Source organism: Musa acuminata, chromosome BXJ1-2, assembly GCF_036884655.1.
Source record: "Musa acuminata AAA Group cultivar baxijiao chromosome BXJ1-2, Cavendish_Baxijiao_AAA, whole genome shotgun sequence".
NCBI classification, from domain to species: domain Eukaryota; kingdom Viridiplantae; phylum Streptophyta; class Magnoliopsida; order Zingiberales; family Musaceae; genus Musa; species Musa acuminata.
The window spans coordinates 17,483,534-17,498,610 of record NC_088328.1 but is presented as its reverse complement, the minus strand read 5'-3'; the positions used below and the strand labels follow the sequence as shown (position 1 = coordinate 17,498,610).

The 15,077-nt window shown below is 38.9% G+C and overlaps 2 protein-coding genes across 5 annotated transcripts; one reads left to right on the top strand and one right to left on the bottom strand.

Moving 5' to 3' along the window:
• Nucleotides 1-1,102: 1,102 nt before the first annotated feature.
• Nucleotides 1,103-7,949, bottom strand: LOC135596118 (protein NLP2-like). Of its 4 annotated transcripts, none has more exons than XM_065087941.1 (6): nucleotides 6,959-7,949; nucleotides 5,843-6,871; nucleotides 5,353-5,424; nucleotides 4,504-5,250; nucleotides 2,902-3,025; nucleotides 1,103-2,493 (listed from the first exon to the last, which is right to left on the bottom strand). In XM_065087941.1, the coding sequence occupies exons 2-6, from the start codon at nucleotides 6,704-6,706 to the stop codon at nucleotides 1,457-1,459; spliced, it is 2,844 nt and encodes a 947-aa protein (XP_064944013.1). In that variant the 5' UTR covers nucleotides 6,707-6,871; nucleotides 6,959-7,949; the 3' UTR covers nucleotides 1,103-1,456. The 4 variants fall into 4 exon arrangements, with proteins under 4 accessions (XP_064944013.1, XP_064944017.1, XP_064944006.1 ...); XM_065087945.1 differs by having other exon boundaries at nucleotides 6,988-7,949; XM_065087934.1 differs by having other exon boundaries at nucleotides 5,843-7,949.
• A 712-nt stretch (nucleotides 7,950-8,661) lies between these two features.
• LOC103972813 (calreticulin-3) lies at nucleotides 8,662-14,779 on the top strand. Its single transcript, XM_009387175.3, has 14 exons — nucleotides 8,662-8,819; nucleotides 9,536-9,643; nucleotides 9,844-10,036; nucleotides 11,691-11,949; nucleotides 12,042-12,098; nucleotides 12,170-12,217; nucleotides 12,406-12,492; nucleotides 12,578-12,635; nucleotides 13,412-13,479; nucleotides 13,611-13,706; nucleotides 13,795-13,851; nucleotides 14,132-14,221; nucleotides 14,407-14,442; nucleotides 14,534-14,779. Exons 1-14 carry the CDS (start codon nucleotides 8,699-8,701, stop codon nucleotides 14,543-14,545), a joined length of 1,290 nt encoding a protein of 429 aa, XP_009385450.3. The 5' UTR covers nucleotides 8,662-8,698; the 3' UTR covers nucleotides 14,546-14,779.
• The last annotated feature ends 298 nt before the right edge of the window (nucleotides 14,780-15,077 follow it).

Genomic DNA, 15,077 nt, shown 5'->3' with positions numbered 1-15,077 from the left:
ATCGTCGAAACTCCGGTACGGTACAAAATTTCAGACGTTGCTATATTATATTATAATTTTTTATATTTACAATCAGTACAATCACATTTCATTGGATTAGATTGCTATCACAAAGAATTTTTCTCAAGTAGATTGTGACATAATATAAATCCTTTTCTCTTTTCTTGTTTTGCTCCATGTGGAGATGTTGTTGAGGATTTCTTGTCCATGTGACTTCTATTTCCACTAAAATTATATTACATTTAATGCTTTGAATTGATCTATCACCCAAACCAAAAGGAACTTCCATAGCCAGGTGTAAAATGATTTGAATGGTAGAGGTCTATGATGGTCATGGATTGGATTAAGTGAAGAGATGGAGGATTGGAGGTGAAGAACAGAGTTGAACCAACCTTTGTGTCACTTTCTCTTCAGGATTCAATGATGGCAGCTGGTAAAGATGAAGTAAACAATGACTATGCTCTAGAATATGTTGATGATGCACTCTTGTTCTTCTTCCAATTTGTTTGAGTGACAAAACCCTTTAATCTAATGTGCTATCAGGTGTAGTTCTAATTTAATGTAGCTTTAAGCTGAATATATTATTTGATTAAACACAGAGAAGATCAGGAGTTTTGTGTAACAATTGGGTGCCTCCTAGATTAAAATAATTTTTTATATAATTATTGTAAATAAAGTCAAGAATCTTAGGTGTTAGATGGCTAAAAAATAACATATAAAAAAATTTGCATAATTGAGATATGACTAGCAAAATAAGAAATAATAATATATGTTTATGAATGATTAGGTGTGGTTTCAATAAGAAATAATCATTGAATGATGTGAACATACACTAAAGAATAAATGGTTAAGTGAGACATCATGATTAATTATTGTGATGTGAGGAGAAATAGAGCAAAATCTGATGCAGTAATGCTATGCTTCAATGATGGAATGATGAGAACGCGCTTTTGTTTACTCATGTCAAGTGAATCAGATGGCTCTGAAATATATCAATCCAAACCTTGTGGTTTTCAGTGAACATTTAATGCATCCATGATCCACCAGTTTGAGCTGAAACCAACATTTTAGTAGATTAGGAATGCAGCAATCACCAAACATCTGAAGGAAAACAATGGATATTGGTAGTCCTGTATATCCAATAACAACATTAACATTAAATGTATCTGAAGTAGAAGGCACATCTTAAATAACATATTAGAAGATAATGCTGAAGTACAAGGCGGCTAGGAAGTTCTTTGTGAAAACAACCAATTGCGAGAGAGAGAGAGAGAGAGAGAGAGCTATGTAAAGATTAATCAAAAGTGCAGAGGGAATCGAGAGACTTCCTCGATAATTGGGAACGACAATTTTGACCACTGCCCATAAGACACCAGATTTCTTTTGCTCTAAAGACTAGTATGGGCATTTGCAATTGGCTATTGCAGATGGTTTTATCAAATGCCAGTGGCATCTTTCAAGACTTCAGAAACAAACTGTTGCTACTGCCTGAGCTGCCAACAGCACTAGGAATATCTTGAACTAGAAGCCTCACACTTTGGGATTCTAATGACTCCAGCATTTCAATGCACTCTTGCAGATCAGAGTCGGTCACCAACATGACCCACTCTTCTTCGTCATCTTTGTACTTGAGCTGGAATGTCCCAATTGACAAGTTGAATCGCTTTCCTATTTCCTCAAACAATTGATTGCAACCCATGAACGGATAGAACTTGAACCGCACCAAATCCTCTTTATATGTAGCCTTCACACAAATGGCAGAGCCACCATTAACCGGCAACTTACTGGTGTCAACAGGCATCAAATCAGTTTCTACACTCTTTTTGGCAGTTTGTTCACTTGATGAGCTACCACTGGATGAGGCTGGCCTGTTGGAACAAGGATTTCTATGTCCGAAGCTACTATTATCTTTTGCGTTCTGATCACATGCACCAGTTTCTGTCTGCATCTCTTCCATTGCTAGTTTTGAGAATAGGCACCTTGACACCTTGTGACACTCAAGACTCTCTGAATGTATATCACCTTTGATAGAACCATCTCGATGACATCTCACTTCAGCAAGATTGGACACTCCTCCAACCAAAGTATGCTTATATTCATTGTAGCGATCAAGTGAAGCAACATGGGCTTTCTCTTGTTCACCACGAAGAAATTTCAGTTGACCTGAACTCTCCATATGCTGGCTATCACCAATCAAGCATTTCGCCACTTCTGATGTCCCTTCAAACTGCTTGTTTTCAAATCTTTTAATGGAATACATGGGCAATACTCCCTGACCTGCTGATGCTGAAGATATTTCTATTTCTGGTGAGGAGACTTCTGTAACAAGACTCCCGGTGGTGGGATCATACCTTAACTTTTCCAGAATTCCTGGTGCAGAATTTATCACACTCTGGATCTTCTGCACTGAATGATTGACTTTCTTTATCTTACGAGATGGCCACCTTGAAATTCCATTCTCCCTGCATATCCTTTTCAGTGTTGTTGGACAAACTGCATGGAATGATTATCCATTTTAGTGTTGTTGGACAAAATGCATGAAATGATTAATAAGTATCAAGTATCAAGTCTACTACGACACGTGCTACATAAGATAATAGTAATGTGTTTGAGTTGCCACTGAATCTATGAAGGTTGGCAATATAGATAGTGATTTTCTCAGATAAATAATGTGGAAGGGGGTCTATAATTGTTTTCAACTTTTGACCATCTTCATTCAAAATGTTTTCATGAAATATCATATGATCTCTATGTTAGTTTCTTTTATGGGCAAAAGCCTCATCAGTCCAATGATGAAATCATTAGCTAATTATTTCTGATGTTATGATTATTTCTTTATGATTCAAGAACTTCAACACAATGGTAGAACAAGAAACAGGTCATCAAAGAAATGAAACACACCACCAATGCTTTTTGCAGCATCCTTTAGTGTTCCAGAATAGTATTGCTGAAGATCACTCAAACTAACATTCTTTTGCAGTTTCCTGCTTGATTTCCTTGGCTGCCTTTTCGAACCACAATTTATCTGCATCATAGAACTAAAATGGTGTAAGCACACTATTCCAGTATTTTTAACTTTCAAAAAATGTCATTTATATCTTAACCGATGAATGATTAACTAAATCTTCGCCATGCATTTCCTAGCTGGAAGTTTATATAGTTCCTAGATAAATCAACAACTTCAGCATCAAATCAAAGTAGAGCTTAAATGGGAGAATCCAATGAGCTACCAAGAGTCAACAAGTCATTCTATAGTACATAAAATAAATAATTTAGCAACTAAGTCAAGTAGTTTTACGTTTTAAGCCAATCAGTTGCATTTCTGGTTGTTAGTCAAAAGACAAAGTCAGAACAACAGGCTGTACTCTGATCTCTAAGAACTTATTCTTGTTACCTATTACATGAGATATTGGAAGCCTCTAAGTAGCAACAAAGGCTGCCTCACAAATGGTAAATGTTATCTATGCCAATAATATATTAAACATCCTATCAATACCACATCCCAAACACACCGCTACAACAATTCCATAGTTACCGATATGCCTTTCTAGTAACAACATAAGGTTGATATTCAATTTTCTCAACATGTGGAATACAATTGGCATGTGGCCAGCCCATGAGGATAACACAAGTGAAAATTACATTATGGACGCATTCTAAGTGAATGAAACAGCAAAAGGGGTAAATCCAACAAAGCACAATAAAGTTAGAAAAATTAACTTGTAAACAGAAAAAAAGATTATCAAGAAAAGAAAAAGAACAAGGCAACGTGCTCCGTAACATGCAAACATTCACAAAGTATGTTATGTTTGCTAATTGATATCAATCTTTATTCCAAATGCTTTTGTAATGGTTGCCATTTTCATCTAGGAGTATCAGTAGGTGAAGTATATTTTGGTTACTAATTGACCATGATTGATTCATGCCAATCTTTATCTCAAATACTTTAGTGATTTCCATTTTCTTCTAGGAGCATCAATAGGTGTAATGCAAGTTAAGAGGCTCTCCTGCATCACCAAATGCAGTCACATGTAGAAGTCAAAAAAATGTAAAGAGTGCTTAGCGCCAAGTTTGGTGAAGTCCAACAGAGAAAATAATGAGGTGGTTGCATCTTATCTGACCACAAATAACTAGAAGGAAGGTCTGATATCTCTTAAAGAGCAGTGTTATCAAAAGATTCATCTTTGTAGCCCCAATTTGATGACAACACTTGATCAAAGAAATAAGATGGATAACTCCATGAACTTTTGTAAGAGCTTAACACTCAAAGTAAATTGTGGTTATTGCCTTATTGGAATGTTGGTACTCATGGACCGAACATTTTACCTCTTTACCAACATTAACAATAAAAAGCGAATCAAAAGCATGAAACAAGTTCAGCTATTCAATATGTTTCTGTTGTCAATTCTTCGGGCTGGAAGTGAGAACCCATTTGTGTTGGTAAATGTTTGTGCATAACATAAGGTTTTCAAAGTGTAAAGCGATGACAATAACAAATATAACCTGACCAAGATGACAACCCTCTCTTTGGTTATCAGGTCCCATATTTTGGACATCAGAGAGTGAGCTGGCAGAATTTTGTTCACCATGTCTTGCTTGACTATTTTTCTCAGAGGAATTTGTTGAACTGAGATCTATTCCTGATCTATCTATCCTGATTCCAGAGGCATCATAGCCAGCTACGTCAGCGTCTGAAATGGTTCTCAAGCTTCTACAGATCCTCTGCAATGTAACTGAGAGGTTGTTTAACAAAAGCTGTTGTTCGTCACTACCTCTGCAATTGACTGGAAGAAAGAACTCTAGTATGTAATCGTCATTTCCAGTGTAAGTACTCCTCAGCCTGATTGCAACAGCAGCATGCAGCCCAAACTTGCGGGCATGATGTGCGAGTGGATAATGGTGGACATCAAATGCTTTTATGTCAGAAAAGAAAATAGGTTGATATGATAGAATTGCTTTTCCTACAATACCCTGCTCTTTTTGAAGGTAGTTCTCTGAACAAGCATGTAAAAAGCCCAGCATTCGTTGATCATTGACATAACAAGCTGACTCCCGGATACAGAGCATGGTTTCCTTCTTTAAAATAAAACTTTCCTCCTTATTACCATTTTTTGTATTTTCATCCATAACCTGATCAAAATAGCTAAAAGGTATCCATGTAAGTGCCAAAGGCAACATGTGTGCATGACAGACAGCTCTCAAGACATTTAAAATTTCTGTGAAGGCAGACTCCTGACTAGTTTGAAGAGACTGCAAATTCACATTATGGAATACTTAGTAACAGCACCATCAATTGTAAAGCAGTGAACCCAACACAAAAATAGCAAATGATGACAAAGATGTTACCAAGACCTGTTGTGTAGGATGTGCTTTGATGGTCTTCAGATTCACAGCCTGCAGATTAACAATAAGTAGAACTTTTACCTGTGAACATCATCTACTCAAAGTATGTGATATATTATAAGATTTTGACTTATAAACCTACAAATGCAGTCATATTTTTGTGGGCAATAATTCCTCAACAATCTATACTTCTATAGCACAATGTGTGAAGCAGTGTGATCCTCAAACTTAATTTCAGGATTCTTCAGTATGAGCACTCAGAAACTAGGACATTTGAGTATACTATAGGGCATTCCTTGACACTTTGATTCAATGAATCATGATGCTATAGACAAGAAGACAGAAAGCAGATCTTTTGAGACTGTTCAGTAAGATGCTAAAATTGGTCCATAGAAGTGAACTCATATCATGATTGGCAGGTCTTTTGAGACCATGCATTCAAGTATTGAGGACACATGAAGAAAGCACTAGATATGAGGATATATCAACCATTACTGACCTGCAAGGCATTGCAAACACTGGCAACTTCTATGTCAAAATCGGGCTTCTCCTTCTTTGTGACAAGCTCAAGGACTGCACAACATGAATGCTCATTGGGACAAAAAATTGGCAATGCAAGGGTTCCTCGGACTTTATAGTTGAGTGCATGATCCACTCGCAAGTACTCTAGCCGATTATAGTATAAAATGTTTGATGTCCACTCTGGCATCTTAGATATGAATACACGACCAGGAAGCCCAAGGACTGACCCAGGTGCTTCTCTTACAGAGAAAGTGAACAGCCTTGAGGCTTCCCGATATCCTGCAAGAACTTGGTCAAGTAGATAGGGCTGATAAGAGGTGCTTAGTACATATTCATTGCCTTGTTTGAGAGGCAACCATGCTTGGGCAAGTATACCACCTCCAGCAGATTCCTTAAACAAGGACAGCGCCTTCAGTAACCTTTCAGCAAGAGAAGCACCTACAGTTGGTCTAGGGATCACATTCTCAGTCTCATCAGCCTCAGGGACATCACATGGAGGGAAAGAGCTGCTGGATGCAATTTTTCCAGTCATGTCAACGTGCAGAGGATCTGAGATAACCTGGGACTGCAAAATATTCCTTTGGGCTGCTGAATTGCCTCCAATGCTAGAATGAACACCGACCGTGCTATTTGAAGCCTTGCTCATTCCAACTGCTACTTCCATGGTTTGTGGTTGAGAATTTGACCGACTGGAGTAACTGAATTGCACAAATAACTGATCAGCGATTGAAGGGTTGCACAACTCAGTAAAAGTATCAATATTCATCAAGGCCGAGTGGCCAATGAGATCGTCTGACTCTGGACTCTTGTCTCCACCCTGCAATGGTGTAAATCCATCCATGTTGGTTCAACCAGGCTGTCTGTCGATGTTTCAAAATCTCCTTGTAATCTAAAAGTGCATCTTGAGATCGAATCTCTAACCACACGGTCCAGTCCCTTGAGCCACAAATACCATCCTCCAAATGTCTATATGAGATCAGCTTGAATAGCAAAGATCCATTCTCTCCTGCCCATTTGACCGGCAAAGATCCAAACTTTCAACCGAGTTTCAAACAACAAAGACCAAGAATGACCCATAAAACCTGAATCAAACCTTAGAACATTAGATACCAATTAGCACACCTGGAGCTTGGTTGACCCCTGGGACATCGAAACAAACCCGAATTTTCAGATAATTCCCTGCTTCAAGATCGCAGGCCTCCAGTCTGAAAAGATGAGGATCGAGCCTCATCGGTCGTACAAGTCCTGTGACTTCACAAACTCCACGGATTGGCACAGAAAGCAATGGATGGACTCGAGATTCCCAGGGACGGATACTAAATCGAATAACCTAGGTTGGAGATTCCTCTCCGAAACTTTTGGCCCCCAAGGGAGCTCAAGGGACGCGTTACACAGGGCCCTTACGTCATAAAGCAAAGGGGCCCCTTGCACGAATTTGCTCGAGTGTGGCTTTTCTTGAACCGAAATGAAGCGGACAGGGGAAGCGGCAACTCGGCAACGCATTCTGGAGTTTGGCCAAGGATTAGGCATCAAATTACGGCGTACAACCTCATACCAGAACTACGGTGACCATCTGCCATTGGCCCTGATGGCGTGGCCGACGACCGACCGCAAGCCATGGAGCGCCCGGCGCCAACGCGGCTGCTTGGGGGCCGTCCGTCCGAATCGTAAGCAGGCATCTGCGATGCTGTCGCAGCTGAATAAAGGCGAAGACTGGGTGGAGGCCCATCGGCCGCCGACGGAGGGAAGGGGAGGCAGAAGCGGGAGGCCGCGTGCCGGCGAAGACCGTCGAACCGCTGAGGAAAAAAGATCAATGGTACCTCCTCACTCTCGACGACTCCACCGCCGTCGATCTCGGTGGCGGTGCCATCGCAGGCGAGAGTAGGGCGGCCTGATCGGAAGGGCCGGCGAATCTGTTCCGCACCGCCGATTTTGCACGAATTGCAAAGCAGGCAAGCGCGGGACCAAGTTTTGGGGATTTCATGGTATACGTGTCGATGTCTTATTGCGCACGAACGCCTTCTATATTACTTTGTAGCAGCTGGCAAGCCGCTACGCTGAGACACAGGGACGAGGACCCGTTACACGTACAACGTGTCTGTCACAATAGTTGTAACGGATCCGACTCGGTCGTCTCACATGAAGACCGTTGACCTCTTTTTTCTCATATAATAAGAATTAAACGGTGGCGAACACGTCGATATTACACGTGTTATCTTCCCATTAGCTTGTAAGAGGTTCGAACAGCCTTAAACCATTTGGAACGCCAACGAGTACAACGACATACTGTTTACAAATAATAGGTAATAATAGGCACATCTCGTGGGATACCCAAACGAATACCCGTTAGCTTATAGGTGCAATACCACACTCCCGTTTATGTTTTCCGAAGGTGGTGATCGACGGAAGTAAAGCTTTGATGTCATTTGAGGTCTCCGAGCACGGAGACTTGCGAGTTCCCGCACGCGGTCAGTTGGTCAGCACTTCTGCTTCAAGATCACGAAAATGCCCATTCAGATTCTAGAAATCACAGGAATGCCACTTACCGGGATATTTTTTTTTCAAATCATTTTCTTTAATAACACGAAAGCGATATGTAAGGAGGAAAAATATAACGTGTAGAAAAATTAAGTCACATTCAAATCCGAATTCTGGTTTAATTATCTTTTTTTATAGTTTTAAGGGTTTATTTATTATGTTTTTCTATATTTTTGGTTTTATTGGGGAGGGTATAGGTGCAATTTGGGTGCTTCGACAGGGACTTTTATCAGAGACCTCCTTCTATAATTAGCGCACTCATGGCTCCGCTAGTTTCACGGCGGCGGCCGGGGCTATGGCGCAACCACCGTTCTTAGCTCATAATCTACTCCCAAAGTTTAAGCTGCTGCTGCTCTCCTTCGCACTCTTTCTTCAGCTCTCCGCGTCGGAGATCTTCTTTGAGGAGCGATTTGACGGTATACGCGTCTTCCCATGTTCCCCCTTTTCCCCCTTTTCTCGAGTTGTTCTTCTTTGGTGTAGAGATTGATCTTTTCATTTCTGCGGAATATAAAAGATACATTTTCTTTGAGTTGCCTCTTCTGAAATCACGTAGTTAGTTGCCCCTTTTTCGTTTCTAAACCTGGGATCGATGAGTTTTGAGTTAGGAAGGGGCCACAGGAGAACCAGATCAGTACCAATAGTAGAAAACTAGCATCTTTTTTTCTGTTTTTGGTAGCTCAACGATGCTGTTTATGTCAAATGATAAGACATCGGATGCCTGCTAGTAGAGCAGATCGTTGGTTTTGATCTGATCAGAGTTCTAGAGAAGTCCAAATCTTGAGAATGATGATAAAAAATTTGGAAGAGTTGGTGGATTGGTATGTTATAGCTCTGAAATTTCTAAATCATATGTGCATTCCAAGATTGTACAAATACTTTTGAGAAGACATATGAAAGCTGTTATATTACTTGAACTGTGGCTTCTACAACTTGTTGTTTCATGCTTCTGTCTCTGAGTGAGCTTATGTGCTGAGGTTTCGAATGATCTAGAAGTTTATCTTTTTTGGTTTCTTGCAACCCTAAAGGTTTTTGACTTTTCTTAACCTTTGATTAATAATTCACAAATATTATATCGTTTCTTTGTGTTTGACTAACTTTGATATATGCAATTTTTTTGTATATTTCTGAAAAGATGATTGGGAGAGCCGTTGGGTAAAATCAGATTGGAAAAGGAGTGAAGGAAAAGCTGGTTACTTTAAACATACATCAGGGAAATGGCCGGGCGATCCAGATGACAAAGGTCTGAATAATAACTTATTTCTAGCTTCACAAGTAGAGTTCTAATGTAAGTCTAATTGCTTTTGAAAGAAAAGACAGTTATTGCTTCATATTTGGTAAACCTTGTTAACTGCACGGGATATGATGTTCAGTAGCTTTCATTACTGAAATGTTAAACCAAATGCACTTTCGTTGTTTATGTGACAACACTGACCTATTCAGGAATACAAACACACACGGATGCCAGGCATTTTGCAATATCGGCAAAATTTCCAGATTTTAGTAACAAGAACAGGACACTAGTGGTCCAATATTCTATTAGGTTTGAGCAGGACATCGAGTGTGGTGGCGGTTATATCAAACTTCTTTCTGGATATGTCAATCAGAAGAAATTTGGGGGTGATACTCCATACAGGTATGGTATTTTTTTTCATCAACAAATTTATTTGTTGACTTATCTTGTTGTACAAATATAGATAACCTTAATCCAACAAAAAGTAGACCTTTCTACCATTGTCAAGAATTTTCTGGAGGACTCATGACTGGACTTTTGCAGTACTTTTCTTTGATTGATTGGCTGTGGTAATAACAAACACATTGCTTTGTATAAGAATGGGATGGTGGGATATGATTTCATCTAGTTCAGGAACTTCTATATCAGGAATCTATTAGGAAATGTCTTTTGACAACTAACTTGCAGCAACATGTTGTGTCATACATGCAAACTAGTTGACACTGCATCATGGTACAGCAATTCTTGGGGTAGGTATTTATCGGTCCTACTGATGACCATGTTTGTAGAATCCAGTTTCATGCACTTGTTTAAAGATTGCAAAAGCAAATCGGTTTTGGTTAAAACCAACTGATTCTGACAATTTGTCATCTAATTAGCAAATCTTGGTCTGTGATTCTTCTAAACTTCCTGATTACACACTTCTTGAAGAGAGTCTAAGTCTGTGGCAGGGGCAGGACAATATGTTAGTACTGGCATGAATGTCATCCTGTCATGTACCGTATTAGTTCAGCAAGGAACTGATATAGGTTTGCCATTGGTACGGGGACTCCTTGGTTTTGGCAACTCTATGGCTTTACATTGGCAGATAATACAGGATGAATTAGTATGTATTTCTCAGATGATTTTTATTGATAACTTGGTTTTAGTCCTATTGGGTCACATGGTTATTCATGTTAGGCCCATTCATTGTAACTTATTCAGCCACTAGGCTACTAGATTTGTGAGATAATATTGTCTGTAGACCTAATATTATCATCATGTCTATAGATCTACATAAGTTGCCTCATGGCCACAGATATATCAGACTCTGGGTCCCCCATGACAAGGGCATATACTTGAGTAGGTGAGTTTGTGACATCCTATGACCCAACTCTCAGAGATACTGAAGGATGGACCAATGTACATGATTTAAGGGTTAATAACATCATGATTTATAATACCATATGGACTGATACTTGATGGCATATATTGGTGACCAAGAACTGGTGGTGGATCGTACAACTTGGTACCTCTCAGTATATCACTTGTTTTTTAATTACCTTCTAGTGATTCTGTGCAGTACAACTCGGTGTACCATTCAGTAGAAATACTGGAACAACACATTATGGACACTGGTACCTGATTGGAACTCAAATACTAGCCTATTATTAATAACTTGGGCTATGGTATTTTGGATCTTGTTGTTATGTTCATTCAACATAAATCATATGTTGGTGATCTGTCAAAATTTTGATAAAGTTCATACCTAATGGGGAAGGTTAATATCAGCCTAATCTCCTTGGTCATTTCTATGCAAACTCTTTTTCTTTGCATTTATTATGATTTTTAGTCATGTAGGAATGAGGACTCCTGTAGGTTTGTATTGATGCCTTGTGGTAATGAAATTTTCCTTGCATCAAGTTGAGATTTACATTTTTTTGCCCAACTTTGCTCTTAAATTCACTAAAATATTATAGCTTGTTCCTCAGTGATATTTCTTGGGATGACATTTGCTGGTTAAAGTAGTCACTTGGAAATATAATCTGCCCAATAATCTTTCGCCTTTTTTATGCAGTTTAATGTTTGGGCCTGATTTATGTGGCACACAAACGAAGAAGCTCCATCTGATCCTTTCCTACCAGGGACAGAATTATCCTATCAAAAAGGATCTACAATGCGAGACTGACAAGCTAGCACATGTATACACATTTATTCTTAGGCCCGATGCCTCTTATAGTCTTCTCGTTGACAACCGAGAAAGAGAATCTGGGAGCATGTATACCGACTGGGATATACTTCCACCTCGAAAGATTAAAGATACCAATGCTAAAAAGGTTGGACCTTGATCAACAATCATGATAAAAGAAACTTGTAATTTGATTCTCTCCATTGGAAATCTTCTAAGACGTGCTCTTCACTGTTTCAGCCCAAAGATTGGGACGACAGGGAATACATTGAAGATCCTGATGATGTTAAACCAGAGGTTTGCCACATCCTGCATAGTAACACTCTTTGAGTGTATGTGAGTTACTAACTTTTTTCTGCATGTTTCAGGGATATGATTCAATACCAAAGGAAATTCCTGATCCAAAGGTGAAAAAGGTATGCCTCTGGAAGTTTGGAACTCCTGTTATAATGCACAAGTTGCACTCTTGGAATCATCATGTTCTTCATGCATTGATTGTGATATATCAGGAGATTGTAGCTTAATTGGTGACAAGTTCTTCTGGCTAAAGTATTTGTTTGCTTTTCATTATGGGGTTCAATTATCTTGACTCTTTTGTTATCAGCCTGACACATGGGATGATGATGAAGATGGACTATGGAAACCACCAAAGATACCAAATCCAGCTTACAAGGGACCATGGAAACACAAGGTTTGTTATTTCAGAAGAATTTGTGATTTTAGTGTCATGTAGACTGCACAAATACTGTTCTTCATCCTTTATTGTGAGTTTACAGAAGATCAAGAACCCCAACTACAAAGGAAAATGGAAGACCCCATGGATTGATAATCCTGGTAAGATAAGCATCATATCAAATTACCAACTTATTCATAGTCCAATGGAGAAACACAGTTTTAGAGTAGCAGTATACTAGTATGTTCTATCTTCTTGATATTGTGAATAATTTGAAAGTGGTACTACTGGACAAAGATTGTCTTAATTGCATGAAATATAATTTCTTTAACATTTAATGGACTACAACCAACCATGGATGGTCTAAGCCTTTCAAAATTTGAAGGTAAATATTTTTTTACGACAAAAGAGTAAAATGTTTAAACATTTCCATTTATATCTTCTTGCAGTATTGTGAACTGTAAGGAAACATTAATTTGTCTAATTTTTTTCTTGGGTTCAATTTCATGTTTTTTGGGTTGTAAGAGCAATATAAAAAACTTCAACCACTACTTCTACATTCTCTACATTGCAAAAATGTATGTATAATGCTTTGGAAATCCCAATGAAGTAATTGAACATTTCTCAAAGCCTCAGAAGCTATAATTTGAGTTGTAGATTCTCCAACTGCACCATAAAGTTCTAAAAGAGAATAAACAAGTTCAGTTTCTAGAAATCCACTAGAAATTTTGTAATGTTTTGTTGTACCAGATATCTTTTGAGTGCCAAGAATTAAACATTTAGTCAATTTTTTCTCTTTGTTTCATTCATCTTTCTCTTCTCTCACTCTTCAAAATAATTAAATTAAATTCTTTTTGAAGATCATCTCAGTAAATTAAATTCTTTTGGAAAGTATTTTAATTTTATATGGCTAGACTAATCCTTTACCTTTTATCAGAGTTTGAAGATGACCCTGATCTCTATGTGCTGAAGCCTTTGCAATACGTTGGTATTGAAGTTTGGCAGGTAATGTTGCATGCTTGGAATTACTTTTGATGAAGTTTGTGTTTGATTGATCACCTTCATCTATATATATGTGGCTTCTGCTTGATGTGAAGTTGAATGATGCATAACTTGCAAGGCAAATGACAATGCAGGTAAAGGCTGGTTCAGTCTATGACAACATCCTGATATGTGATGATCCAGATTATGCAAAAGAGGTTGTCCAGGAGACTGTTCTTAAGAATAGAGAGGTGCATTTGCTTTTTTTCTGGTTCATAGTTGATAACTTTCAATGTACTTCATCTACTAAATACAATTGGTGTGTTTTTCCACTGTCAGGTCGAGAAGGAGGCCTTTGAGGAAGCAGAGAAAGTAAGGAAAGCTAAAGAAGAAGAGGTGTGACATTTCTTCTCTTCTGAATACATTCTCGTCACTATAAATGCCTTCTCCATTAAACAAAACAACAATGATGGTGACTAGCCATGGTGTCCTATCTATGGGGTGGCTATATGGATCTTTTCTTACCTATGGCTCTGTTTGAAACTTCTCCATTAAATGCCCCAGGGTGGCTACATGGATCCTTTTTTTTTCCGAGATTGAGCTCTGTTTAGGGCTTCAATAAATGCTTACTCCGCTAACACGCTAACAATTCATTCTGTTATTGTTTTTTGTACAGGAAGCTCAAAGGGCAAGAGAGGAAGGTGAGCGTAGAAGAAGAGAACGGGGACATGATCGACGTTACCGTGACAGGGAGAGATACAAAAAAGTATGTCCATATTTCCTCTTTTTTCTGATTAACCCAGAATTCATTAGAACATTCATAATGGAGATTGTTCAGTTTATTCCTTTTACCCCATGTTGCCTTGCTGAGATTTGTTATCCGAGTTAAATACTTTTCTAGTTTGTAGCTCAATTAAAATGGTTTCCTAACTAGAAACATCTTGTGTGCAGCGCCATCATAGGGATTACCTAGATGATGATTACCATGTAAGTACTGAGCTCCTTCTGTCATTACTTTCATACTCACTAGCGCTATCTTGATGATTCACCTAATAATACTGCACTGTCTTAATTGCAGGATGAACTATAAAACCTAGCATGAATTCATGTCAAGGAGTTGACTGAGCATTGACTTCTGGCATTGTTTCTGGGCAGAGAGGAATGCTTCAAATGATGATGAATGTTCTCTATATAAAACTCTGTTCTACTCAAATAACTTATTGTCCGTGAAAGTGATGGGAGTTAATTTGGACCTATGTTTATGTCATTTTATCTATGTCAGATCGATGTCAATGTTATGAATGGCAAACACTGAGTTCATCAACTACATGTTATATTGTCTGTGTTAATTTGGACCGATAGCCTTCCCAGTGGGCCGACTCGAACTCACGTGACAATCACATGCCATCATCAAGGGCTCAAGGCAACCGTTGAACTTTCCACGATCATGCGCGAATCTCGAAGGAATCCCCTCTCCCTTGCCAGCCAGGTCTCGGATTCTCATAGGTATGGGGAGCTGTTTCCTGTCTTTCGACATGGCGGGATCGAAGCAACCTATTGAGTACTGGGCCAGCCCAATCCACTGACTCAAACCCACGTGACCACGCCGTCATCAGTGTCTA